Here is a 26,677-nt window from a genome sequence, read left to right as displayed (position 1 = left end):
CATTGATGGTCCAACCATGTCCAATTGACAGTTTGGGTCTGATAGGTGGCGCGCAACATGACTATTGATGTTACATACACATGGCTGGCGGCCAAGTGTCGTCGGCTGATATGCACAGCCGGCCGGACAACAGGCATTCGACCAACTCACCGAGTCTGGACAAACGGATGTTATCTACGCCTTTCTGGTTACCGGGAAGACGAGGATGAAGCCTCACTTCTACCAATACGTTCCCGCGGCTGCATCTCCGAATACTGGTTCTGAGTGGACAATTTGACAACTCAAGAGGTTTGGTCAAATATCTGGGATATGGCTGCGGGGTTTCTCGACGCTGAGATTAGAAAGCAAGCTTGAGGCTATTAAAGTTGCGCTGAATGCAAGCCGCCAGCCAATGATCGTCTAGTGAGATTTATGCATAATAAGCAGCCGCCTAGTCAATCACGGGATTTCTTTGCTCGTTTACTTGTCGCATTTCCACGGCTTTCCCCTCCAGTCATCTTGCCTAGACATAGTCACCGACGAGTCTGGTGTCATGCCGAGGCTAAAGCCGTGCCAATCCGCTGTTTGTAAACGATTTCTCGATTGCGGTCGGCCACATGGTCGGTTCCCATCGCAACAAGCATTCCAAAGCAGTCAGCCGCGAAACAAACCAGCCGCACGAGGATTATTGGTTACGGGTCACGAACACCTTGATAATAATAACGGGATCGAGCGCAGAATACCAGGCATGGAGCTGCAAGAATTAGGCACAACGCAAATAATATCCGTTCCCCGCCTCGCATCATCCCATCTTTGCGGCTCGGAATCGCGCATCACGATCGCCAAGACCCGGTGCACGTTGTGTTGCGGGTATCTGTTTCCGAGGCTTGGTGTATCGTCATAGCACACACTTCTGTGCCTTGCTACGCGGCAATATGATTTGGAATCACGCGCAGTATTTTCATTTCCGTGGACTGCACTTTGTGTTGGTGTACCGCAGTGTATTGAGGATGCTACAGTATGTTATAGTATCGCATGCGGTCAATTGGTGGCTAGGTGCTTTGTCGTGTTTGAACATGGTTAAACACCTTTTGCGTCGCAATGTGGACTCGGCAGAGGAGATGATGATGTGCTTACTGAAGTACGCTAGCCGCACACGGAGCTATTGTCCTGCATAGATGAGATGAATACCGCCGATCAAACCGCTGCTTGGCTAAACCACGTGAGAGAGCTACCATCATGGTCTGATGAATAGCAGACAATCCGAACACGGCCAGGTAGTATTTCCTTGCGCTTGCTGTGGGGGGCCGGAGCATACGCGGACGACTCGGGAATGTAGCCTTTACAGATGTCAATACTCGGTAGTACTCCGATGTGAGACAGTGACGCCTGGTTTTTTTTTTCTTTTTTTTTTTGGAAGTTTAAATACGCAACTGCACCACTCAACTACCAATACCAGATTTGACATCTTTGCGATTACTAGCTATCGATTCAGTAGGCACCCTCTTGCATACCTACACATGTATTGATTCAAAGCGTTATTCCTTCATCTCTGACTTGAACGTTGAGTTGCTGGATTAATTATCAATTACCCGTTAGCGACTAAGCTCTAGGTGCCAACGGGTATGAGATTAACTGCAAGTTTGATCTGTTTGTATAAGAAGTGGGGTCAACTGGTATTGATTGACGACTTATCAATTCGAGAAAATAGCACTCGAGGTCAAATGGCGCAGTTCCGGGGTTCCATTTGCCTGGCATAGGCTAATGAAGCTTTATTTTGCGAGCACGGTCTCTTGCCAGCATGAGATGTGATGGCAGAGCATGAAACCCTGCACAAGGCGCCCTTGTTCAGCATGAAACGACCAGACTGGAGCAGGCAGCGCATCATGGGTGCACCGGCACCGCCGTCACGGCTGCAGATGCTTGGCACGGCATCGATTCTACGCGCCATGCAAGCAACCACGGCGGAACTGCGCCCCGGTCCATGTGTATATAATATCTGGTGCGATACCAGACACATCTTGACCAAGTAGCAAAATGCCGCGGTGGCGTAATTGCCGCAGCGGAAGCCCCCACGGCGTCGGCTAGGAACACGACATACGTTTCCATTAATATCAGCCGTCCGTTTCGAGATTCGCCTGGTGGCTTAGCAGTGGAGAAACAGGCTTCGTGTCGGGTCATGCAATGCACCAGACATGAGATTGACCAAGCCAGTCTGTCCTCGGGGAGCGTGTCATGACAGGTATTCAAACTCTGGGACGGGGTAATGGGCCACGACTCTGCAGTTATGCGCAAAATAAACGCCAGCAAAAGCTGCTCGATCAGAGAGGCGGCGATGAGAATTTCTAGCATTAGGGCCCAGGGCCGTGACGATCAAGCAACCCGGACCTCCCATGATGATTTGATCCAGGGTATTTTTCACATGTGTAGACAGGTCATGCTTACGGCCGACAAATTCCTGTCTCTGCCGCATCCGTGCAATACATAACTATATTCCATTGCGTATTACACCTGTGCATTTTATTTCATTTTCCCTTCCTTTCTTTCTTTCTCAGCCACCTCGAGCTTTCGCATGGGTCTGAAACGGCGCACGCAGAAGATGGGCCAGTCCGGCAAGTTTGCCCCGGCCTTTCTCATGCGGGCGAGCTTGGCTTCAAGTACGGAGTAGTTGACGACAAAGGTTCGTACGATTTTTGCTAAACGAGAAGCTACTATGGAGCCGACTGGGGGGCTCGGGCGTCTCACAGGCGATGAGGGGCGGAATTTGCACAATAAGGAAGCTTCTGTGTAGCTGAGCATAGTGACTGGAGCAAAAGAAAAAGAATTAAGAAAAAAACATGCTTGTAGACAATCTCTTGATTCTCGTGGTGTGGTTCAAGACGCTGGATGAACGATGGACAGCGGGCACATGGCGCCGGGGATGGATGGACGGTGCGGCAAGGTTGTGTACCAGCTGGCACGTGGTGGGTTCACAAGCGCGCTGGCAGTACTCCGTACTTTGCGGCATTGACCAGTCTGGGCTTGTGTCTGGTCTGGTAATTGATGGGCAAGCACGGAGTACTTCGGTACATGTAGACTGGATGAGTCTGGTCAATGGTCTCAAGTGCTGGTATAAATCCCGGTGCGCTACTCCGTAGTGCGGCAGTATTATACCAGTTGACATGTACTCCGTAAGTACACATGTGCACACCAGCAGGGTACATTGACATGTGCAGGCTGGGCGGGTTGGCCGGGATCGCTCCGGTACTGCTGACCCCTGGTGCTGCTTCTAGTGCATGCGCATCAATTAATGCCATTGACCAGCAGTATCCACCACAGTGCCCCACGGTCTCGATGCTGCTCAACTGCTTCTTTGATCGGTTCATGTTTGACCGGCCACTGGCGCACAGCTGGGACATCGCAATATTTGCACTGCATAAGTAGGGAGCAAGTATATGTCGACATGAATCTGAAAATGCCCACCCGATTTCCAGATATTCCGAGCTTGGATATGAATAGGCCGACCATCCCCTGCTCCTTCCTCCTCCTCCTCGCCTGCGTGAGCCAACAACCAATCGTCCGAACGAGGCCATGCATCAGCCCCATCTATCCCTTCGTACTTATTAGACCCATTCATTGCCCATCACACTATTTGTCCTCAAGTACCACGGTCTTGTGCGCACGCCCGTGAAGCATCACCTATTTGACCTGCGCCAGCCATCTCGGGACCCGTTGGCTCGATCTCAGACCTGCAGAACCAGAACTATTGCCGGTGTCGTCACTGTCGTCACCTTGCAACGCCACAATCCGCGTTCAACCCACGCTACGGGGCGGAGCCCCCAATTCAAATCAATTTCCGGCTCTCCGGCATAAGCAGGCTGGCTTCAGCATCGGCCTCTGCGTCTGCGTCTGCATGCGCGTCCTCTTGTGTCATGTACGAACTACTCCGCGCTGCGAACCTGCATCTCTCCGCGCCGTTAACCATCGACATCTCGCCAGGTAGCCTCTCCCGAGACAGGTAGACCAGCATTGTTTCAACAACCTGTCCTGTCATCCTGTGCACCGTCGTTCAACCAGTTGACCCTTTCATCTCGGCATACGGATAGTACGACGCGGATGCTTGGGCCCGTGCCACTTTTTCGATACCTGTGACCCTTCGGCTCGCCAGTCAAGAAATTCATCAATTCATTCCTGAGAGTTCGACCACAAAACTGGGCTCAGAGAACCCAGGTGCCCACTTGCGCTGCGGCCCAAACGCTCCACTCAGCTGCTAGTAGACCGGCCAACAACAATCAACCGAATTCCCATTTCTTCAACCCCCACTAGGAGCGCAAGGCGCCATTCAAACCACAACCGCCTTGTCAATGCACCTTGTACTCTAGCTCTCCTTTTCCCTTTGGAATTCCTTTTTGCCATTGCGAGCGCGCTCGGGTTTATAGCCTGGGAATTGACGTCAATTTTAATTTGTTTTTGGTTGGTTGTGATTCGACTCGCACTTGGCTCCCCACGCAGGACAAGGTCTACTACCCCTTTCTGCCAAACCAGAGGAACAACCCGTCGACCCCTGTCCCGACAGACAATCTTGGCTCATAGACGAAAGAAGAAGGAGAAAACGAGGGAAATCGAGCACCTGCAACGCCACCATCAATCGACAACATGGCCAATTCACGCCGCGCGCTGGCTGCGGCTGTTCTCATATTTCTCATCTTTTTCCTCACACTACGCTCACATAGCTCGCCCGCACAATCGAGCAGCGATACCGCCCGCGCGCACGCTGCTTCCCCCAATAATGCCCACGTCGACTCAACGCGAGCGGTTCCGCAAAAGCCCATGATTGACATGTCGCGAATGTCCACGTACGACAAGCTTGCCTACGCGTACCCCTACGACATTGAGACCAAGTTCCCCAACTACATTTGGCAGACATGGAAGACAACGCCGGCCGACGGCGATTTCGCCTTCCGCGAGCAGGAGGCATCCTGGACCCTCCAGCACCCGACATTCGTACACGAAGTCATAACCGACAGCGTTGCTGAAAGCTTGCTTCAGCTCTTCTACGCCGCCGTTCCCGAAGTCCTCGAGACCTACAGTGCGTTGCCCTTGCCTGTTCTGAAGGCAGACTTCTTCCGCTATCTGATTCTGTTCGCGCGAGGCGGCATCTATTCCGACATCGACACCTATGCCATCAAGAGCGCTATAGAATGGGTCCCCTCGCACATTCCTCGCGAGACAATTGGCCTGGTCGTCGGTATTGAGGCCGATCCTGATCGCCCAGACTGGGCAGAGTGGTACAGTCGCCGAATTCAGTTCTGCCAGTGGACCATTCAGAGCAAACCCGGCCATCCGGTGCTTCGAGACATCATCACCAGAATCACCAACTCCACCCTGGCCTTGAAGCGGGACGGCAAGCTTTCCTCCTTTCAGGGCAAGCACGTGGTTGATTTGACTGGCCCTGCGGTGTGGACGGATACAATTATGGACTACCTCAACGACGGCCGCTTTTTTGACATGAAAAAGAGCCAGGGCAAAATTGACTGGCACAATTTCACGGGTATGGAAATGAGCAAGCGGGTGGGTGACGTGATTGTGTTGCCCATTACCAGCTTTTCACCTGGCGTTGAGCAGATGGGCTCCAAGGATTACGACGACCCAATGGCGTTTGTCAAGCATGACTTCGAGGGTATGTAACGACGTGCATGAGTTTTTTTTTTCCCCTAGCTTATTGGCTTCGACCTAACTTGGCTGTAGGCACTTGGAAGCCCGAAAGTGAAAGACACATTGGCGAACAAAACCAGGATTCTTGAAAAGCCGGAAAGACCAGCAACCCGAGTAGCATCATCCTCACTTACCCTCCTAGTCGCTACGATGCAAAGACACGTACCTTCGTGAATACGCCCTCGCCTATCGATACCCCTAAAATCGCCTCACTGTATACTATACGCACGATGGCCTGAACCTACAAAACCAGACCTACGCTTCTTATCCATATATATTCAACATCGGGGTTCCCTAGAGGCGACGCGAACTCGCCTATGGCGGAACTGGATTTTGCCGAGGGAGCTTATTTTCCCATCCGTTTTCTTTGCTACAAAGAAGGCGTCATCTTTACAATTTGGAGTTACTGGTTTCAAAGCATCTTACTCGAACTTGAGCATTTCTTGTTTTGGAGGGGAAACAAGATGTATATAAAAAATTCGTTGGCGCTGAAGGCTGTGTATTTGGGTTTTCTTTTTTTTTTTTTTTTTCCTTGGTACTTTTAGACGGAATTACTTGTTTTACAGCGTCGTTTTATGCATGCTGGGTTCAGAATAGAACGGAGTTCGGGGATGTGGGCCACTTTGTTGCCTGTGCTAGAGTAGATGAATGGCATGGACTCGGAGAGTCTGCTTGACGATTCAAAACGTACATGGGGGCTTTGTCTTGCGAGTGATGAGAGTACTCGCTCTTTTTGAGCCGCGGTTTGGGTGAGCATTCGGGTCGCCGCGGTGCAAGTGCATAGGACCGATTATGACCATGCAGCGCAGAGGCTTTAAAGACTACAGCTACAGGCAACATGTGTTTGCCCATCCTTGTGTTACTCAACGCCGCCGGGTGGGCAAATCATTGTTGCCTCCCACTGTACTCCGTACATGTGCCCTCTCTCCTGCTGCGGGGAGAGTGATGCTCACATATCATGTCGATGGTCACTTCACACCATGCGACTTGCGCACAGCAGGCTGCAGGACTGGGAACCTGATATTGCCAGCACCCCGCGTCAAGGAATGCGCTTCCCGCAAATTAGTGCTCACACATGGTGTGACGCGAGCCCTCAAGTCCTAGGACATGGATCAATGATGCAGAGACCTTTCACCACAGCGTGCCGAGAACGGTCCTATGCGAGACGCTGCTGGCTGGGGAGGCTCAGAAGCGACTCCGCGGTCAGCCCAGCCCATCACAGCACAACACGGAGCTTCACTGAAGCCACCGTCTGTCGTGCTACATGTACGCGGAGGAAGCTCGTTGTGGTGCAGTGTTGTCGTTTGTGGCGGCAAATCGTGCGAGCCCAACTTTCTGGTTCCTTCCTCGTGAGGAGTAGTGAATGCTAAAGTCAAATTTCAGATTTATAGGAAACCTCCAAACCATCCCGCTCTCCGCCCTTTTCATTTTCTTTCTCACAACAAGTTCTAAACCATCGCGGTCAGCTCCATCACTACACGGCAAAAGACACTTCATCCTTACCCAAGTGGCTTAGTAAACATGGCGCAGGCCGACTCCTCCATGCTGTCACGCGAGTGTTACACAGTTGGATGGGTTTGCGCATTGCCTCTTGAACTGGCGGCCAGTAAGATGATGCTCGACCAAATTCATCATCACTTGCCAATTGACGGTGGCACCAACTTTTACATACTGGGGAGCATATTGCATCACAATGTCGTTATGGCCTGCCTTCCAATCAAAAAAATGGGGACAATTGAAGCGGCAGTTGCTGCGGCGAACATGAACAGATCGTTCCCATCTATCCGTATGTGCTTGGTGGTAGGAATCGGCGGCGGAGTGCCGAGCAAAGCCGACGTGCGGTTGGGCGATGTTGTTGTCGGAGTCAGGATAATGCAGTACGATGAAGTGAAAACGACAGCAGGAGGACAGGAGCCCAGAACTCCACAACGTACCCTTGGAGCTATCTTATCGACTGTCTCGGCGCTGTACGAACTTGAACCCAATGACAGTCGATTCTCGTCTATACTGCAAGAGAAATTGGCAAACAAAAAAAACAGCCAGTTCCGTCCTCCGAATTTGGAAGATCGTCTCTTTCGGGCAGATTATGAACATATAAGTTCAGAGGCTAGTTGTGATAGATGTGACTCTGCGAGACTCGTGATAAGAGGACATCGAAAGACAAACATGGTAATCCATTATGGAGGGATCGCTTCCGGGAACCAGGCCATGAAACACGGTAGAAAGAGGGATGAAATCGCAAAAGATCTAGACGTCATATGTTTTGACATGGAAGCCGCTGGTGTAATGGACGTTATGGATTGCCTCGTAATTCGAGGAATCTGCGACTACTCTGATTCACATAGAATCAAGGAATGGCAGAACCATGCCGCTGCCGCTGCCGCCGCCTATGCAAAAGGATTTCTGGAGATGGTACCAAAGACTGAATTCCAGTCCAAGGCTACAAATATTTCTCGTCCTCGTAAGTTATTCCGAAAACTTTGACGCAGCTGGCGGTCAGCGTTTCTCACATCTTCTGTATAGCTCAACATATACCTCGCGAGCGCCAACAAGTAGAACTGGCATCTCTCAGGTTCAAACGAATGTCTTTTCGCGAACATACAATCAAAGAAAATCATGCCCAGACCTGTCAATGGTTTTTGAACGACCCCATCTATCAGGAATGGCTTGACGCGGCATTGTTGTCGAAACACCCAGGCTTGATATGGGTTCGTGGTGAGCCAGGTGCTGGCAAATCAACGTTAATCAAGTTCGCGTGGTTGCAGACACAAAGGAAATATCAGCAGGCTTGTCGTGACCGAAAGGTGATAGTTGCTTCCTTCTTCTTCAACGCCAGAGGCGAGACACTGGAAAAGTCAGTCTTGGGAATGTATCGGTCGCTGCTTGTCCAACTCCTGGAGCATTTTGACGACCTGCACATAGGACTTGGCAGTCGAGAACTTGAAGGGGTCCTGAGTCTGGACAGCTACCCTTTAGGGATTCTGAAGGATCTTTTCCGGGACGCAGTGTCAAAGCTGGGAAACCGCGCCTTCATCGGCTTCATCGATGCTCTGGATGAGTGCCATGAATTGCAATTCATGGATATGGTTCGGTACTTCGAGGAACTAGCGGAGCATGCAACACAGAAAGGTATTCCGCTTCGAATTTGTTTCTCCAGCCGCAACTATCCTTATATCAACATACGGGGGGGTCTAGAGCTGAGACTTGAGCATCAATCCGGTCATGCCCAAGACATAGCGAACTATGTTCGAAGCGAATTGCAGATTGAAGACACTGACTTACGCGAAGAATTGGTTTCTCAAATTCTTGATAAATCTGCAGGTGTGTTCCTATGGGTTGTTCTTGTTGTGGACATACTGAACGAGGAAGAAAGAAACGGCCGGCCAACCTTCAAAAGCCGCCTATCGGAATTACCATCCGAATTAAGCGAGCTATTCGAGTACATAATGCGTGATAATGATAATGTGGATGATTTAGTACTGTCTATTCTGTGGATTCTTCTGGCTCAACGACCACTAGAACTGGAAGAATTCTATCACGGCTGCTGGCATTTCAAGGACCCAATGTTCGCAAAAGAATATACCAGTAACCGGGCAGAGAAATATGTGCTCAGTTCCACAAAGGGTCTCGCTCAGGTTGTGCAATCCACGCCACCAACTGTGCAGTTCATACACGAATCAGTGAGAGATTTCCTTCTCAAATACGACGGTCTTCGGAAATTGTGGCCTAGTCTTCCATTCAATTGGAAGGACAATGGGCATGAAAAACTGAAAAAATATTGCTCTATATACATCCAGCACGCCATCGATTCCTCAATCTTTCCTGCTTTGCTTGATGATTATGACCTTCAAGACACGCTTCCATTAATGCGTTATGCAACTCAGCATGTCCTCTACCATGCTGAAAACGCCGCGGAGTCCATCCGGCAGGATGAATTTCTAGAAGAATTTCCCACTGCTGAATGGGTAAGTCTTGGATATGCGTTTCGGGCAAATTGGAAAAGCCGCCTTACCCCAGACGCGGATCTTCTCTATATACTTTCAGACCAGGGATTCCCAAATCTCATCCGCACGAGGGTTCGAAAGCATCCGAATATCCATATACGGGGCGAAAGACACGACTACCCGCTGTTTGCCGCTTTGGCTAACGGTAACAAAGATGCCGTGGCTGCTCTGTTCAATTTACCTTCGACCATCTACGATGGAGTCGACATCACAAAGGGCCTGAACTCTATAAAAGATATGGGACTTTACTTCACTTGCACACCGCTCTCATGGGCCGCCGAGGAGGGTAGAGCTGGTCTCGTTAAGCTGCTTCTCCTCGCACAAGCAGATGTCAATGAACGTGACCAGGAGGGACTAACACCGCTTTTAAGAGCAGAATCCAATTGCCATTGGGCAGTGGTGTCGATTCTCATCAAAGCCGGCGCCGATTTGAACGAATTCAGTTACGGCAACAAGATTCAGGAGACAGATGTACACCCACTCATGTATGCCGCAGCTGAAAATGATGAGGTATTTGCAGGGCTTCTCATCGAGAATGGCGCATACGTCGGTGAAATCTTTGAGGATGAAGATTTCATAGATCAAACAGCACTGACAATTGCCTCGAAACATGGCCATGAGGAAGTGGCAAGCCTTCTCATTGAGAACGGCGCGATAGTGAACGACGCGATGGATGATGGATTGACCGGTGGACCCAATCCACTCGTAGTAGCCGCCGAGAATGGCCATATCCATATGGTTAGGCTTCTTATTGAAAGCGGAATAGATCTAGATTGTGGGGGTCCTGCGCTTCTGAGAGCAGTGCAGAAGGGCCATGATGCAATAGCCAGCCTATTGATCACCGAGGGGGCAGATATAAATTTTTGGAGCCTGATTATCGAGCCTTGCGGGTCCTCGCCACTTGTGGTAGCCTCCGAGAATGGCCATGAGTCCCTGGTTAGGCTGTTGCTGAGCAAGGGAGCGCGCATAGATCCTCCATGCTACTACTGCAGGTCGGCGCTTATTAGTGCTCTGTCGAACGGCCAAGAGAGAATAGTCGAGCTACTCGTCGATAAAGGGGCGGATGTGAATGCGGAAGCCGACAAATCCACGCCACTGATAGCGGCCTCCAAGGCTGGTCATGAGGCAACGGCCCGGCTACTCATCGATAACGGGGCGGATGTGAATACGGTTACTAACCGTAGCTCACCACTGATAGCGGCCTCCAAGGCTGGTCACGAGGCAATAGCCCGGCTACTCATCGATAACGGGGCGGATGTGAATACGGTTACTAACCGTAGCACGCCACTTGCAGCGGCCTCCGAGGCTGGTCATGAGGCAATAGTCCAGCTACTCATTAATAATGGAGCGGACGTAAATCATGTCGGCATGTCGGACTATGATTCAAGGACGCCGCTGGACATTGCCTCGAGCAATGGTCATGAGGCTGTGGTACGACTACTTTTGGAACACGGCGCAGAAGCCAGGTCCTGGCGAACATTGGAACTGCCGTTGCGGTGATAATCAAGAAGATAGTAAGATTGAATACAATGAGTCGCGCAAAGAACCGCCCTTCCTCACGGACATGTGTCGCGACAGCTACCAGCTCAGACGGTTGAGTCGCGGTGAAACTCGATTGGTGGAGCAGAACGTTCAAGTCTTTTCTCGAGCAGACTATCCAGCAAAGGCAGTTGGTGAGAAGTATCCCTAGTATCCAAATTACACGTGCCCTTTTGGTTCATGAATACTAGCAGCCCTTGGCCCAACATCTCGATATCCAGCTGAAAAGTGTGTCCCTTTGGCTCACCACAGGCTATGGGTACTTCTGCCCGTACCCAAGGCTGGAACGAGTATGGATCCGTGGGAAAGGGGCTGAGATTTGTATGGACACTTGTAATTTTAATATTACATATGGTTGGTTGAAACCGAACGCACTGTCAAGAGTAAAGAGATTAATAATGAGGAAGAAGGGGGTGGTTATAAGTGCCGGCACGTTGATATTCGGCTATCTGCCAAGTACACATGTTCTCCTTTAACTGCAGAGTCACTGTTTGTCCGGCAATATCACAGTGACTATCAGAATCTTACAAGTCGACAGATAAGTCATGCTCATTACCACACCCAAATGAGTTATCCGCAAGTGAGTTCGTAGCTTTACCAGGTTTCCAAATATACTCGATTTCGCGCGCGGATAGTTGTCGTGGACATTCATACATATGACTTGAAACACTTTTTTCGCAACAGACAAAAAAGAGCCTTTGAAACCCAAATCCGTGCTGGACACGAGCTTCTCACGAAATTGCCTATTAAGCAACAAGCCACTTGACGATTCCTTCCTAGCGCGGTGTGGGGTAAGCGGCCGTTGGAGCGAGGAAAAAATGCGGGGAAATCGTCCTGCCTCCTGGGCCGAGGGTGACGAACCCCGGGCAACGGACTGGACGGCGGCGCAGGCTGCGTGAGGGGATGAGACACCCGCTTTCTCCGCCTTTACAGCTTCTCTTCTTTTCAACACCTCACTGTTGCGCGTGTTCCGCTCGCAGAGCGCACTCTTTTCTCGAATTGTCGCTTTTCCTTTGCGTTTAGTCGAGGGCCGGGACGCGCCAATTGAGCTTGCCGAGTGTGTATACTACGTCATCGCGGGCTCGGGGTGGGCTTCGTTGACACGCGACCCGGCTTGGGTATACCGTCCCACAGCTGGACACGGGATAGGGCCCGCAGGATGAGGACGCTGCTGCGCGTCGCGGGAGGACGGCGGGTGAGCGGGAGGGCCTGGAGCGCTGCCGGGGCGCGGCGGGCAATGTCGACGGAGGGATTGAGCTACCGGGCTGGGCCGAGTGAGGTGGGTGTTTGTGCTTTGCTTTTCGGGCGTTGGCGGTGATGGCTTCTCGCGAGTGGCACGACGAGCTGATGAGCCGCGGGGCCTCCTTGCTGTCAACCGCCGGGTCATCTCGTCTCACAATGGCTAACATTTCGTCACAGCCGCCGCTGTACACGGGCACGATCCCGGAGCACTTTGCGCGGGTCGTCTCCCGCCACGGCGACCGTCCCGCCGTCATCACGCGGTCCCCCACGCCGACGGCCTTCGAGACAACCCTCACGTACTACATGCTGGACCTGCTCTCCAACCGGCTGGCCTCGTCGCTCGCGAGCCTGGGCGTCAAGAAGGGCGACCGCGTGGCCATATCGCAGGGCAACACGCCCGAGTTTGCCGCCCTGACGTACGCCTGCTTCAAGCTGGGCGCGGTCCTGGTGCCGCTCAACCCGTCCTTCAACGCGGCCCAGGTGGAGGCCGCGCTCAAGCACCTCGCGGCCGAGGTGCTCATCATGGGCGCCGTCACCGACCTGGCGTACAAGCCCGGCCGGGGCCGCAGCAACGAGGAGCTCCTGGCCAGCATCGCGGGCGACCTGCGCGCGCCCGCGCCCCAGAGCGAGGGCGTGCCCAGCCTCAGGCGCGTCATCGTCGTGGACAACCGCGTGTCGCACCGAGGCGTGCGCTTCAAGCTCGACGAGTGCCGCGCGCTGACGCCGTACCGCGCGCTCCTCGACGGCTCCGACCGCGGCGTCGTCCCCTCGGCGCCGCTGGACGCCACCGACACCGTCAACATCCAGTTCACGTCGGGCACCACGTCGGCGCCCAAGGCGGCCATGCTCAGCCACCGGTCCATCCTCAACAACGGCATCCTGATCGCGCACCGGATGGGCCTCGAGCCCGCCGACCGCGTCGCCGTGCCGCCCCCGCTGTTCCACTGCTTCGGCTCCATCCTGGGGTACATGGCGACGGCGACGACGGGCGCCGCCATCCTGTTCCCCAGCCCGGCCTTCGACCCCGTCGCCACGCTGCGCATGTGCGCGGACCACGACGCCACGGGCCTCCACGGCGTGAGCACCATGCTCGTCGCGGTGCTCGAGGCGCTCGACGCCGGCGGCGTGGCCCGCGCGCCCGCCCGCCTGCGCAAGGGCATCGTCGCCGGCTCCTCGGTGCCCGAGGCCCTCATGAAGACGGTCCGCCGCCGCCTCGGGCTGCGCGACCTCGTCATCTGCTACGGCATGACCGAGACGTCGCCCGTCAGCTGCATGACGTCGCCCGCCGACCCCGCCGACCGCCGCTGCGCCACGGTCGGCACCCCGATGCCCCACACCGCCGTCAAGATCGTCGACCCCCGCGACCGCGCCCGCCTCGCGCCCCTCAACACCCCCGGCGAGCTCGCCGCCGCCGGCTACCTCGTCATGAAGGGCTACTTTGGCGACGACGCCCGCACCGCCGACGTCCGCGTCGCCGAGCCCAACCTCGACGGGTCCCCCGGCGAGACCACCTGGGTGTACTCGGGCGACGAGGCCCAGATGGACGAGCAGGGCTTCGTCACCATCACCGGCCGCATCAAGGACCTCATTATCCGCGGCGGCGAGAACATCCACCCGCTCGAGGTGGAGAATTGCCTGTTCCAGCTCGACGGCGTCATGGAGGCGAGCGTCGTGGGTGTGCCCGACGAGAGGCTGGGCGAGAGCGTGGCCGCCTTCATCGTGCCCCATCGCGGATGGAAAGGGGACGGCCAGCACGGCCGCGGCGGCGAGGGAGACAAGGTTCTGAAAAAGGAGGTCGTGAGGGAGTGGGTGAGGACCCGGCTGTCCGGCCATTTGGTGCCGAAACACGTGTTTTGGGTCGACGACTACCCCAAGACGGCGAGCGGCAAGATTCAGAAATTCAAGCTGAGGGACATGGCGGTCAAGATTCTGCAAGGGAAATGACCTTGTTTCAGGGAAAAGAGGCCCCGTCGAGGTTGGATTGAAATGGCCGTGTTTCGAAAGCCATGTATGTATATATGAGCGGATTGCATTGCATTCTTGGATATAAAGTTTCCACTGATTGATTGGCTTTGGCAATTTCTTCCTTGTGAATCAACCCTCGGCTCGGTTGAGACCAAATCAGGCTTCTTCTCCGCTTGATGTCGTTTTCAACATCTGAAGCATCCTTGATCATACATCATCTTCACTTCACCTTCACATCACGGCCTGGCCCCTACTCATGATTCATAATGAGCTGTTTCAGCTAATGCAAAGTCTAGGAGTTCCCGCTCTCATGCGTCATCTTGCATCTGCACATTCACTGCGCACGATGTATATCCCATTCCAAGCCTTTAGAAACGAAAACAACAACCAACTATGGCAATGTCCGGTTCCCCGTTCCCGTTCCAAGTCCGGGCCGGCGTCATCACTTAACCCAACAAGACAAAGCAAGATCATAAAAATAGAACCATGCCCAACACTTGAATGCAAGGGGCCGATTGAGCCGCAACGTATCATTGGAGTCCGGGAGAAATGGGTGCGAGCAGTAAGCAAGTCCCAACGCCTTGAACTCCGCTGTCCCTAACTCCTTAATCAACCTGCTTCTCGCAACCAATACGTCCCAGTAGTTCCTTACGATCGCTATGCCCCGGGAGGCTGACACCGGAGCTGCTGGCTTGTCGCCTAACGCCAGTTCTTCGTTCCCAGCTTCGAAGATCAATTTCATCGGCGTCGACTTCCTCCTCGAGAGGCTCTGCCTCTTCATAGACGTATTCATCCTCATCTTCGACAGCCTCGTCGTCACTCCGAGAGTCTTCTGCTCCGTCACCACGAAGCACCTTCATGGCTACGCGAACAATCATGGTGAACCAGAAGATGGTAATGCCCTGCAGAGCGAGCAAGGGCGTCAGGAATGACCACTTGACGGTTTCATTGAAGCAAACTCGTCCGGTAGAGCTGAGGAATGGCTCAATGAGCCACGAAAGACCGGCAGGCGGGTCCTCAGGTCCAATGAGGTTGTCATTGCTGCCGCGGAAACAGCCCGTGGGCATTATCTCGGGAGCATGGGCGTAGACTGACCAACAAACCATGACATAGACAAAGTGGCGGGCCACAAGCCATGAGAGCATGAAGACGCCAAACATGACGTCGCAAAGAGTTGTGTAGCCCGCATACTTGAGACACTTGGCAGCCTACATCTTGTCAGTAGAGTTTGGAAGTGACATGCCACGTCAATGGACGAGCAACATACCGGCAGGAACAGGTCCACCACATCCATGATGACCAAAATGACATTGCCAACACGAGTATGATGGTAGAAGTAACAGGAGGAGATGAGGGCCGTGGTAATAATGTGGTGGCTAAACATTTGCCAGTGATCCTTGCGACGCTCCTCAATATTGATGACGATAATTTGCTGCAGCCAAAAAGCCCACTGCGCCAAAACATATCCCTTCATCAGACCGTGCATTTCTCGGTTCGGCCAATCGGTCCACATTTCACGCAGATTGAGGTAATACGGCGACTTGCAGTAGATATACTATACAGCAAATAGCTGGCATTAGCATTTCGAAGCGTACTGGCGGGTAATACTGCATGTCCGAGGCGGAAAACTCACCACACCCATGGTCCAAAACACGCTGTAATAAACAAGCAACCAGGCCTGTTCTGTAAACCGAATCTGGTCCTTCTTCTTGGTCACGCCTTGCATTCTGGCAAACGGGGCCAAAATGTACTCCATGAAGCCAGCTCGCAGGAGTGTAAAGAGGACAATGCAGAAAGTAATGAAATAAGTGTCGTCGAAACCACTACCATACTGGCCGGTTTTGGCATTGTAGTAGGCGAGCTGGAAATACTTGTGGGTGTGCGCTCGAGCTTTCGGAATGAAATTGTGGCAGAGGAATAGGAGTGCGAGGAGGTTGAAGGAGAGGCCTAAGAGAATACGTCAGTGAAAGTATGGTGAGGGGTTGAAAGCATCAAAAAAAATTGAATTCAATCAATCCAATGATGAGAATTTGACGACCAACCCTCCACAAATGCAATCGAGGCCAACAAGGCATTGGGAGGAATTTCTTTTAGCCTCGCAATTTGTAGGGTTCCTGGCAATTCCGATTGAGGGCAGAGTAGACGTACTGATCTGGTTCTCAACAAACCACCGGGCAAAATGTTTCCATGAGCCATCCTCCTTTCGCCGCATTCTTCGCACAAGCACATGCTTGCCGTCAGAGCTCTGCATGTACAACGGACCCTTGGATCCAGGGAGAGAAGGCCCGGGTCTGAATTGGGATTTTGATGGCCCATCTGCGACGCCAGCGTCTAGCGATTGAGTGCGGTCGTAGTCGCCCATTGTGGGAGAGGGCAGCGAGGGGCGAGACACGACAAGAGGAGCGAAGTCGGGCGGGGAGAGCGGCAAGAATCGACAAATGACGTGGTGACGGGCTTTCGCTACTCGAGAACTATGTCGAGTCGATGCTTCAGTCTCGTCGCGCAAGCCAAAATCTCAAGACCTCCCTCTCTATGTGGCCTCGCCAATGGCTGGAAACGTCTCGGGCAGAGAAAAAGAACAACGAGCGGCTGGATTGCGGTAAAGCGAAGGAAGAGGCCGGGGGGCCAAGGCGTTCAGATATGGTGGTTGTGGATCGCTCCGCTACGACTTGTGGGCGTTGGATTAGGTTGAGATCCAGTGACAGGCACAGGAAAAGGTCTTTGGTCGACCTTGACCCAGATTAAAGGCGGGCCAGGGCAGCAAGGGGGGGTTGCAAGACGGACGCCTGGTTCCAGTTTTTGGTGGCTGCTTTGAGCGGAGTTGAACAGCAGCTTGTGTCTGGTGGTGTCTCAGTTTTTAGCGGCCAACCGAGAGCTGCACAATGTCAACTGCTTCCACGTACCGACCAGTTGACGGTTTGTGACGCCAGCACACGCCAGTTGACACGAACCGGTCGAACAGGTACGGCGATGGCGCAACGGCAACCGACGACAATGGCGTGAAGCGGCGTCCAATCTCAGGCAAGACGTCAGACAGGGTTGCCGGAATGGAGGGGGCAGACTTTCGTGAAGCACGGGAACGGCGTATGTAGGCTACAAATCAGGGCAAGATTGGGCTGTAGAATACAAGATAAGCTTTGTGAGGGCAACGAGAAACGAGATGGGTGAAATGGCTGTGGCCGAATTCCAGGTAGACGAGCATCAGGCAGATGAAGAGGCTGATGGGAGGAGAAGGGGGAACATGGGAGTTGGAGTGGAGGATGGAAGTGGGCAAGTACTTGGACACATGTCAAGTATCATCCCTTTGTGCAGAGTCCACTGGACACCAAGTACTCCAGAGAACGCTTGTTGGGTGCCCAGGTTTTTCTACGTGTCTCTTTGCCGAAAACGCTACGAATTAATGTACTGGGAACTACTAATAGTGCTTCTACCAAAGCGATAAGAAGGCGGCCACGCATGTACTGACTTATTTCTCCGTCGTCGCTGGATACCTAGGTATTTATCCTAGACTTTAACCCAAAAATTGAATGCACATCACCTTCGTTCAAATCAGGCCGACAACCCCATTTATGATAAATTTTATTGGCTTGGTCTTCTTGCTTCTCTTGAGATACTGATGGCATTCATAGACTTTTTTGCAATTACAAAATATACCAACAACTAGAAAGATGGCATGACAAGTAGGCAACATGAAAAGCAGTCAGAACGTCTCTAGTTGCCCATTGGTCGTATTGGTGGTTGGGCGAGTACCCTCGGCTGCGAGTACAGTGCCGCCGGCAAGCATAAACCATGCAGCACTTGTCATGCACCGCAGAATCTGGAGACGGAGACAGCCGCCTCATGATAAAATAGTATTTATCTGCTGTATCGCCAACATGTCCCCCGGCGGCATCCTCTTTGCAGGCCACGCGCCAGAGAGCATGCACGCAGGGATGTTTAAAAGTGGACGAGGCAAGATGCGCGCCGCCACCCCAGCAACTTGAAGAGAACACGAAGTACGTGTTGTCACATCCAAAGGCGGTGAAGGCATCATATGAATTGAGCGCAACTGTGCATGCAGCCTTCCCCGACGCCGTCGTGACCGTTTGTGATGGACACTTTCATCATTGGCCAAGCCTGCCTGATTGCCATCTGCGAACATGGAAACAGACTAAGCCCCACTACGTCAACTGGTTAATCCTGTCGTTGATCTATCTGGACATGTTTGTCCCGCCATTCATCCACAAGCGTTTCACATTGGCAATTGATGTCTACCGGTGTGGTACCACAACCATTCCATCTTCTCTCCCACCTTGATAAGGAGTACATACTTGGGTACCCTTCCTTGCAGCACAAAGGCCATATGCGCCGCCCGCTGTCACGGTCAATGGTCAGTCTGCGCTCTCCAATGAGCCGTGGCCTCTGGTCGAATCAACTCGGCACATGGACTGCGGCCCGTTGACCGACAGGTCACAACGCATCATGTACTAGTGTATCCAGCCATATGCGGGCACTGGGTCTGTCAAATTCATTCACGCCTTGGTATTCTCCTCTGCTCTCTACTCGAACTCTGCGCATGAGGCTAGCGACTATTGCGCATCACGCTCAATAGCAAAGACCTACGCCTGCCAAGCCGTGCCACCAACTATTCTCAAAGGCCCGACAAATGTTGTCGTGGGAGATGGCGGGCAATTCTGTAAAGACGCCAGTGCATATTGAATTGGAATAAAGTCAAAAAAAATTAATTTTTTTTTTTGAAGGATCAGGTGCTAAAGCAAGCGAATGAGAAAGCGGCTAATGCTGCGTTATATTTGGTTTCACAAGGTGGAGCTAACAGCCACCTTTCCAGTCTGGTGAGAGACTGTGATCACGAGGCAAGAAACGGTTATGAGCACAGTGTAGCTTTTTAAAAGCTTCCGGGCGAGAGACGTCAGAGCATGAGCTGTCTTTGCCCTAATCGCCTGACAAGCGCACATCACCGCCATTTTCAATAAAACGGCCCTGAACATCTCGCTTATTCTTGAATTCCAAGTGCAAAAACGGCATATAATCTTGTCCATGGACAGAGTTCTGTAACCGACCATCACCCGGAATATGGCTGCCCGGGCAGCGCCGTGTCGATAGAGTACAGCTTTGGTTATGTATTCCTTTTTGCCCCTGTCCGGTAGACTCAGAGATGGGACAAACTAGGAGTTGCTGAGCCTCGACAAAACATTCCCATGAGTTAAACTAGGCATCGTTCAGCAAGATTTGGTAAGCATCAATTTTTGAAAGACATTTACTTTGACAGAGTTTAATGCACGTAGGCAGTGTTGGGCAATGCAAGTCCCCATCCGTGTCCGCCATGAGAAGACGGAAAACTCTGCAGACGCAATAAGGCTCGGCAAAGTATTGCGGTGTTCTTCGCTATCCTCTGCCCATTTTTAATAGATTCCGGCCTTTTATACTAGCTTCGTTCTTGGTAGTCTCTGCACAATAAATCGACCGCACTGTGGGCGATGGGGTAGATTCGTCCAAATTTAACAGACATCAATGAGACGATCTTAGTGACAGTCGTGCCGTCGCCTGGCCCACAAGATCTTCAAGCCTGCTCATGAGGAGCGAATTCCTCCGAGAAGAAGGGCGTGTTTATACTGTCAGGGAGTGTTGCTGTGTCTGAGACTTACCGCATATGTTTCCATTAAGGGGGCATACCGCAAGTCTCTAGAAATATCCCGACGTATATAACATCAATCTAGGACTCAATTTTACGTAGCATCCGTTGTTTCAATATAGGAGAGTTGGAGTGGCTGGGTTTCTCACAATTCATATGTGACTGTACACAGAAGTTTTTTGTCAACAGTAACGCTGCTAAGATCAGGCGTATTCTTGAAGAGTGCAGAAATACAGAAAGCTATATATTTGGTATAAAATAATGCCAGTAAATGCCATATGTTTCCAAGTAGTGTATTGGTATAATATGTCTCTTTCTTACAGTATATTATAAGAGAAGCAGACTATATAGCTCGCCTTACTGTGTTTTACTAGAACTACATTCAAATGCAAGAGGAAAAGAACATTAGAGTATCAATATATCTGGCAGCCTCGCCGCGGAGTAACAACGTTGGTAAAAGGTCCAGCTTGTTGGCACAGGACCGAAATGACATCACCCGTTAATATTGAAGTGTTTGCATAGCGAATTTAGGGCTGCATTAAGCATTATAGAGTCTATGAAATATATTCATCTCGCGATAGCCTTCGCCGGCGCGCGCTGTGATGAATCACCAATTCGGCTAGTGTGTCTGACGCATGGCGATGCGTTCATGGTGTCTTGGGTGGTTAGTTACGGTTCCCTGGCCTAGGTACGGCCAAAATACAGTGTTACTAGATGCCCTCCATCTAGCCGGTTTTTTTGATTTTTCTTTTAAAATAAGTTAATCAGTAATAATTCATGATAATTCATCCTCGTATTCTTTTCCACACTTTTGAGGGAGTCATACGACTCTGTTGTTCGATCAATGTCTCGCTGGGCAGAGCTTTTCTTCGGAGTCTTACTCTTCCTTGTATATACTCTTTTTGTCCGTAATGCAGTAACCTCCTATTCCGACACCTTGAAGGGCCCACGCCCGGATGGATGGAATCGTTTAGTTAATGAGGCAGTAAAGATGAAAAGAATTCATGAGAAATCCAACCAAATTCATTGGGAGAGGCATTCATTTTTTTATTAGTTGTTATCCACATTGTAAAGATGCTACAGTAGTTTCAAAAACGATTGTTGAAAAGAAACACGACTTTACCGACGGGAAATAAAATGATCACCTATCTACTAGCTGTCTTGCTTGTTAGGTTCTTCTCGCCTCTGCCCTGTCCCGCGCCTCTTCTACGACAGTTTTGATACTGTCGTGGAACAAGAAAGTGGCCCTCATCATCTTTCAGACATGGTCCAACTTCAGTGGGGTATTGTCTTTCATTGCTAACGACGCCGCTGAGAAGAGAATGTTCCTGATCTGGCGACCGTTGAGTGGCTTGATCTGTTCCCTACCTTCCTCCTCCTCATCAATCCATTCCATAATCTTGTCTTGGCTCTCTAAATCCTCGGCTGACAACTGGCCTAGGAAGCTCTTGATGATGTTCAACTTCTGATCCTTCTCGAGGTCTCCGTACTTGATGCCGAGGTTGACTCTGGATTGGACTGCGATATCGAACTGACGGATTCTATTGGTGGTAAGAATGAGAATGCCATCGTAATATTCCAATACGCGGAGGAGAGCTGGAAAACGAATTAGCAAGAAGCGTAGGATAAGGAAGATTGTATTCAAATGCCAGAAACAAGTGCATTTCTATTCAAATCCGATGTTTGAGCGCTGCGCGATTCCAAAAAGACGTCGGCTTCGTCGCTTCGGAAGATGCCAATTAGCCTTTCACGCTTGTAGTTCTGTTACAGCAACTCACAATAATAACACGGCTCGCCAGTTTGCAGCGAGCTCGAACAAGGCCTCGAGGTTTCTCTCAACATCCTCGGGATTCAATCCAATATCAGCGACCCCCACAGAGAAGAGTGGTTTTCCCGCCAGTTGAGCCACACTTTCTATTTCCCGTCCATCCATGTCAGAGGCGCACTTACACAGGGGGTGCAAACGTCAAAGCGAAGGCTCACCTGCTGTCAATGTCTTGCCAACTCCTGGAGGGCCTATATGTCAAGAGTCAGATTTCGGCACGACAATGACGAGCGACAAGATACGACTTGCCATGAAGTAGTATCACCAATCCTTTTCCTTTTCCTTTCATAATATCTTCCATGAGTGGCATATTCATAGCCTCGCGGGCGTGGCTCTCAACGAGATCTTGCACAAGCCTCTTTTGTGAGGGAACAAGCTGCAGCTTGCTGAAAGCTTCACGACTAGCCTTTTGCTGTATGTCCTTTAGGAATTTTCCCTTCTCCTCGCGCTTCTCGTCTAATGCAATTTTCAACTCCATCCATGTTTTCTTTTGCAGATGATATCCAAGTACTCGAGGAGGGCAGAGCTGGAGCTGTAGATCCGCAAATCCTTTGCTAGGAGGGACATCATCCCAGTACGTCTTCTGATTCTCTTTGAGGTCTTCGTTGCTTGAACAAGTGGAACATCGACACTCCTCGTCTTTGCCGCTCAGGGCTGCGTCGCCTATAGGGGCAAGAGAGGAAGAGTGCGGTGCATGTTGTAGATATGCACCAAAATCGACCATGACTCTCCCGTCAATCTATGAATTTCTCGTCAGAGACGGCAATTTATATTTACATTGATTAAAGCCGCGATCTGAACGGCCCTTTTGGCTCTTTGAGGCAGGTGGTTGTGGCAAGATTCTCCGACGAATCCCGAAGATGCTGTATGACAACAAGCCACCGGACCTGTCGTCCCTGTCGAACAAGGACTCGATCAGCTTTCTCATCTAGATTTGTTGGGATAATCTTACATTTCTTCTGTTTCCCAACTTCTGGAAGCCTGCTCCGTGGGTGATGGTTTCTCCTTCATAGTCGAACATTTGCTCGCCTCTCTTTTTGGTACACAAGTCCCTGAACCGTTCGCCCCTTCGACGCAACTGAAATACGAGCTTGTCTATGGATTCTTTTGGCATGATCTTCAGGGGATAAGCGACCAGGGTTTCGGTGGCTCTAAATCCCTGGAATTCCTCGAAACAGAACTTAACGGGAACACGATTGAAGGTTCTCCCATTCCAGTCATACGACCAGCAAATGAGTTTCCAGACGCGTTTCTTGTCCCTTTCAGAGTCACTCGACTCGTAGCCTCCCTTCACTATGAATAGCTGGGGTTCTCTCAGAAAGACAGTGGAGTAGACAACCTCCCCAGGCGGGAAGATAGTCCACAAGTAATCGAATTGGAACGACCTGGCCTTTGTGTCTCTATCGAGACTATTAAAGTACGACCTCAACTCGGGGGTGTTTCGGACTCTCGATAACATCTCCCGCAACTGATTCCTTGCTTTTTCCAGGTGTTCGTCTTTGGCAAGCTGGACCAGAGATGATGCCAGGTGAGTGACCTCCCTGCTCTCTCCAGATGCAAATACCTAGGCTTTAGTTCTTAGACCTCTGTATTCCGCCGAGTCGTCCTCAGTTAGAGCCTCAAGTTTGTCCCAATTGTGGATCAGATGTATGAAGGGGCTTTTGAAATTGATGCCTTCATGCACCCGGGATAGGGCGACTCGAAGAAGCGCTTGGAGTTCGGGACTGTTCACATCAATTTCAGAGTATTTATACTTGCGCTTCTCTGAAAGGACTCGATACCATGTCAACTTATACGTTCTCTCAGGCGGTTCAGCTTTTTCTTCAGGTGGTAGTCTGTCCAGGAATTCGAATTCCGATGGATCTATGTCCTTTTCCTCGGGCACGCCTTCATCAATAAGAACCCTTTCCCGCAGTCGAGTCATCGGGAGCTGTCCGCTGTCGGACCGGATCTTCTCGTTGTAAGTACCCTGATGCTAAAATGGTGAGCTTGACGTGAATCTAAAACCACGGGAGTGGGTATTAGTAACCTCGTCGGCTTTGGGGCGCCCTGCTGATTGTGCATCTTCTGACGTCACCTATTGCAAGTTCAGATCTTAGCTTCTGATACTTCAGACAAGGCCTTGAACGGGAACCGGGTCTTGAATAGAAACCCACAGTTCCGGACTTCTTAACTAGTGCCTCCAGAGAGGCAATTCTCTTTTCTAGCAACTCGATATACTTGTGCTCGAGTTGTTGGACGCGATCATTGTTGTACATCGTTTTGTCAGTCCCCGCCATTTCGATTGGCAACTGAAAGAGTCAAAACGCAAAAAGGCTTCGCTGCAGAGCCGGGAAAAACTATATCTGACGCAGACGACAGAATGGTTCATAGTGGAAAGGTCGAGTGAAGCACCGAATCCATATGCAGACCGGTAGGAGCCGGCTGCATGCAGCCTTCACCATGTAAACATCGTTGGGGTACTCCGTAGAAGAGTCAAGACTCCTCTGGGGATAGGTGATCCATTGACACGTCATCTGCGCCTTGTCACCTTGTGTGACGGTGGCTCTGCATGGAAAGTGGTATGCGAGGTGCTCAGCAAAGCAGCACACCACCATGCTATCATATTGCAAAAGGAGTCATACATGAGAACACCAGCGTTATCGAATACGTAACGGCTTGCAGACAGAGCCTGGTCATTAGTTCAAACATCTCCGCGTAACCCGTACCACCAACGACATCCGTGAGTAGACATGTGTTGCCTGCGTTATGTGAAGGTGGCCCTTCGCAGAATGCCTACGAGATGATTAGCATCACCGATATACAACAGGGCTAGCAGACTGGTCACAAAGTGGCTTGTAATATCGTTCCTGCTGAACTATGCCTGCAGGAGTGGGCGCGCCGCTCAAGAGCTTCTATCGTGGTCCTGCTCTTGCTCCTGCTCCTTTTAATGTTCAAGTATCAAATTATGTTTCGCGCCTGGAGACCTTGCACCGCTCTATTCCAGAGTTCAAAATCCCAATGTGGGTTGCAGTTCACAGGCATTACGGCTACGTAAAGGGGCCGGAGCCTGACTGACTAGCTCTTTGATGATCGTCGTCAGCACAACAATCAGCCATCCTTTTCATCGTAACGGGTGTGTGACACTCGATGTGCAGCGACACAGGGCTGTCATGGACTTTTACGTTTCTCTTCTCGCACTTGATGCCATGTCTTACTATCGCAAATTACGCCACTCCGACATTCAGCATTGCTATTGGGGGCCAACGCGAAAGCTGAGCTCGTATCGGCGTTTCGAGATGCATGAAGCTTTTTATGGGTTCACCTGAGTTTTTAGCCGAAGGATTTTGGAGGTACAGTCATTTGAATAAGTTTCGAGGTGACTATGCCCGGCCACCCCTTCTCATCTCATACATAGTGTCATGCAACGCGCAAAGCCCTCAACCAGGGTCTTTGACAAGAGATGATATCAATTCAACACGATACATCCATTTGGTTGAAGTTTCCCAAATCAAAACTACTGTTGACCAGAACGCGGTTGAAACATTCGCAACCGTCATGGACCAAGGCTCCGGCGCTTCTGAAGTTACCAACATTTCAGATGAGAATGTTGCATACGAGAAAGAGCAGGTTGATTCTTTCTGGAACGCCCTTCCTGAGCAAGAAAAAAGGTAAACAAGCCCCCCCTAAACATTAATTCTGCCCAATGCTGATAATCATCGCTGAGCGTCATCGCCCTGGAGCACGATGCAAAGGTTCAGGAGATTTTGCAAGATCAGCACAGAATTGAGAAGAAACTCCGTAAAAGAGACAGAGAGACCATCAAATATACCTACGAAGAGCTCGATCAGCTGATGAAGGAGTGGCTCAACAATGCCGAAGCACAACAACAATTACATCACTCGGACAATGCCCTTTCGAAACGGGTGGGCAGAGGAGCCCTTGCATTTTTTAACAGCTGCCATGGCTACTTGAAGGCTTTCTCGGGAGTTGTGCAGCTGATGGAAGGGCTCAGCCAGGGCTATGGAAGAGCTGCGTATGCAGCCCCCTCGATTTTCATAGTGGTCAGTACCTCTTCGACTGATCCAAGCTTCGCGTAGCTGCGCAAAGCTACTATTTCTAAAAGGCACCTATAGGTCGCAGTTAGCAAGAAAGAGACTGAAACCGAGATTGATACCATGTTGGAGACACTGAGACGAGAGTATACAAAAATAGAGAGACTGAGTCCCATCTATGCCAACAGGTCCATGCACAGCCATGTCTCCAATGTTTACCACTTGGGTTTACGCTTTCTACAAGACGCAGCCCGGTATTACCGCTTCAAGTCATACATGAGGTGCTGGCATGTCCTGGTCAAACCGCCAAACGTCGACCTCCGAGGGAGAGTGTCGTCCATCTCGGGAGCAATTCATCTGCTAAACGAGGAGAGGGCCACCCAAGACAGCATTCGGTTAAGGTCTGTGGAAGCAAAGGTTGAAGAGAACCTCGAGTGTTAGTATTTGACCCCTCCTACCCCTTATGAAAAACATAGCCTTGGTCCACTGGTATTGACAGCCTGTTTTACCCTTTAGTGAACCTTTCTTCCAAAGCAGAACAAAGACTGGAGTCATTGAGAGAGCTGCTTGGCACTGTGGATGAAGATATCTATGCTCGTCTTGATGTGTACAGGCCAGGTTAGAGGGACCTTTAACAACATCAGAAAACTGGAACCGTTTGACTTCAAAGGGAAGCTTGAAAGAGATGGATTCTATCAGGCTTGGGACACGGACATCGCTTCTAGTTTCCTGGTCATCAGAGGGGAAACGGTTGCGCCAGAAA

At 51.3% G+C, this 26,677-nt stretch overlaps 9 protein-coding genes across 10 annotated transcripts; 4 read left to right on the top strand and 5 right to left on the bottom strand.

Annotated features, from left to right (window-relative positions):
• The first annotated feature begins 4,293 nt into the window (after window positions 1–4,293).
• och1_2 (alpha-1,6-mannosyltransferase Och1) lies at window positions 4,294–6,355 on the top strand. The gene is made up of 2 exons (XM_066122300.1): window positions 4,294–5,638; window positions 5,707–6,355. Exons 1-2 carry the CDS (start codon window positions 4,615–4,617, stop codon window positions 5,760–5,762), a joined length of 1,080 nt encoding a protein of 359 aa, XP_065972929.1. The 5' UTR covers window positions 4,294–4,614; the 3' UTR covers window positions 5,763–6,355.
• Window positions 6,356–7,881: 1,526 nt separating this feature from the next.
• J3458_020893 (uncharacterized protein) lies at window positions 7,882–11,177 on the top strand (the record flags this gene model as incomplete). Its single annotated transcript, XM_066122299.1, has 2 exons — window positions 7,882–8,134; window positions 8,197–11,177. The coding sequence occupies 2 exons, from the start codon at window positions 7,882–7,884 to the stop codon at window positions 11,175–11,177; spliced, it is 3,234 nt and encodes a 1,077-aa protein (XP_065972928.1).
• Window positions 11,178–12,183: 1,006 nt separating this feature from the next.
• J3458_020892 (uncharacterized protein) lies at window positions 12,184–14,671 on the top strand. 2 transcript variants are annotated; one of them, XM_066122297.1, is made up of 2 exons: window positions 12,184–12,495; window positions 12,636–14,671. In XM_066122297.1, exons 1-2 carry the CDS (start codon window positions 12,376–12,378, stop codon window positions 14,400–14,402), a joined length of 1,887 nt encoding a protein of 628 aa, XP_065972926.1. In that variant the 5' UTR covers window positions 12,184–12,375; the 3' UTR covers window positions 14,403–14,671. The 2 variants fall into 2 exon arrangements, with proteins under 2 accessions (XP_065972926.1, XP_065972927.1); XM_066122298.1 differs by having other exon boundaries at window positions 12,184–14,671.
• lag1_8 (Sphingosine N-acyltransferase lag1) lies at window positions 14,460–18,054 on the bottom strand. Its single transcript, XM_007816632.2, has 4 exons — window positions 16,572–18,054; window positions 16,057–16,370; window positions 15,691–15,978; window positions 14,460–15,631 (listed from the first exon to the last, which is right to left on the bottom strand). The coding sequence occupies exons 1-4, from the start codon at window positions 16,783–16,785 to the stop codon at window positions 15,029–15,031; spliced, it is 1,419 nt and encodes a 472-aa protein (XP_007814823.2). The 5' UTR covers window positions 16,786–18,054; the 3' UTR covers window positions 14,460–15,028.
• A 3,259-nt stretch (window positions 18,055–21,313) lies between these two features.
• Window positions 21,314–21,988, bottom strand: J3458_020890 (uncharacterized protein; the record flags this gene model as incomplete). The annotated part of the gene is made up of 2 exons (XM_007816633.2): window positions 21,314–21,596; window positions 21,834–21,988. The coding sequence occupies 2 exons, from the start codon at window positions 21,986–21,988 to the stop codon at window positions 21,314–21,316; spliced, it is 438 nt and encodes a 145-aa protein (XP_007814824.2).
• Window positions 21,989–22,085: 97 nt separating this feature from the next.
• J3458_020889 (uncharacterized protein) lies at window positions 22,086–22,604 on the bottom strand (the record flags this gene model as incomplete). The annotated part of the gene is made up of 1 exon (XM_066122296.1): window positions 22,086–22,604. One exon carries the CDS (start codon window positions 22,602–22,604, stop codon window positions 22,086–22,088), a length of 519 nt encoding a protein of 172 aa, XP_065972925.1.
• Window positions 22,605–22,662: 58 nt separating this feature from the next.
• On the bottom strand, window positions 22,663–23,339 carry J3458_020888 (uncharacterized protein; the record flags this gene model as incomplete). The annotated part of the gene is made up of 2 exons (XM_066122295.1): window positions 22,663–22,776; window positions 22,833–23,339. The coding sequence occupies 2 exons, from the start codon at window positions 23,337–23,339 to the stop codon at window positions 22,663–22,665; spliced, it is 621 nt and encodes a 206-aa protein (XP_065972924.1).
• Window positions 23,340–23,444: 105 nt separating this feature from the next.
• Window positions 23,445–23,804, bottom strand: J3458_020887 (uncharacterized protein; the record flags this gene model as incomplete). The annotated part of the gene is made up of 1 exon (XM_066122294.1): window positions 23,445–23,804. One exon carries the CDS (start codon window positions 23,802–23,804, stop codon window positions 23,445–23,447), a length of 360 nt encoding a protein of 119 aa, XP_065972923.1.
• A 1,613-nt stretch (window positions 23,805–25,417) lies between these two features.
• J3458_020886 (uncharacterized protein) lies at window positions 25,418–26,355 on the top strand (the record flags this gene model as incomplete). The annotated part of the gene is made up of 3 exons (XM_066122293.1): window positions 25,418–25,530; window positions 25,587–25,923; window positions 25,996–26,355. The coding sequence occupies 3 exons, from the start codon at window positions 25,418–25,420 to the stop codon at window positions 26,353–26,355; spliced, it is 810 nt and encodes a 269-aa protein (XP_065972922.1).
• Between the last annotated feature and the right edge of the window lie 322 nt (window positions 26,356–26,677).

The sequence above is a fragment of the Metarhizium acridum genome (assembly GCF_019434415.1).
Source record: "Metarhizium acridum strain ARSEF 324 chromosome Unknown scaffold_574, whole genome shotgun sequence".
Lineage (NCBI taxonomy): Eukaryota > Fungi > Ascomycota > Sordariomycetes > Hypocreales > Clavicipitaceae > Metarhizium > Metarhizium acridum.
This window is presented reverse-complemented; position numbering and strand designations above follow the sequence as displayed.

What these genes read in the sequence shown, in the direction of transcription:
- och1_2 (XM_066122300.1), top strand. Translation starts at nt 4,615, where the DNA reads ATGGCCAATTCACGCCGCGCGCTGGCTGCGGCTGTTCTCATATTTCTC. An exon ending in TGTCAAGCATGACTTCGAGG is followed by an intron (nt 5,639 to 5,706) that starts GTATGTAACGAC and finishes ACTTGGCTGTAG; the next exon opens with GCACTTGGAAGCCCGAAAGT.
- J3458_020892 (XM_066122297.1), top strand. Translation starts at nt 12,376, where the DNA reads ATGAGGACGCTGCTGCGCGTCGCGGGAGGACGGCGGGTGAGCGGGAGG. An exon ending in ACCGGGCTGGGCCGAGTGAG is followed by an intron (nt 12,496 to 12,635) that starts GTGGGTGTTTGT and finishes ATTTCGTCACAG; the next exon opens with CCGCCGCTGTACACGGGCAC.
- lag1_8 (XM_007816632.2), bottom strand. Translation starts at nt 16,785, where the DNA reads ATGGGCGACTACGACCGCACTCAATCGCTAGACGCTGGCGTCGCAGAT. An exon ending in TGTTTTGGACCATGGGTGTG is followed by an intron (nt 15,979 to 16,056) that starts GTGAGTTTTCCG and finishes TTTGCTGTATAG; the next exon opens with TATATCTACTGCAAGTCGCC. An exon ending in TGGTGGACCTGTTCCTGCCG is followed by an intron (nt 15,632 to 15,690) that starts GTATGTTGCTCG and finishes GACAAGATGTAG; the next exon opens with GCTGCCAAGTGTCTCAAGTA.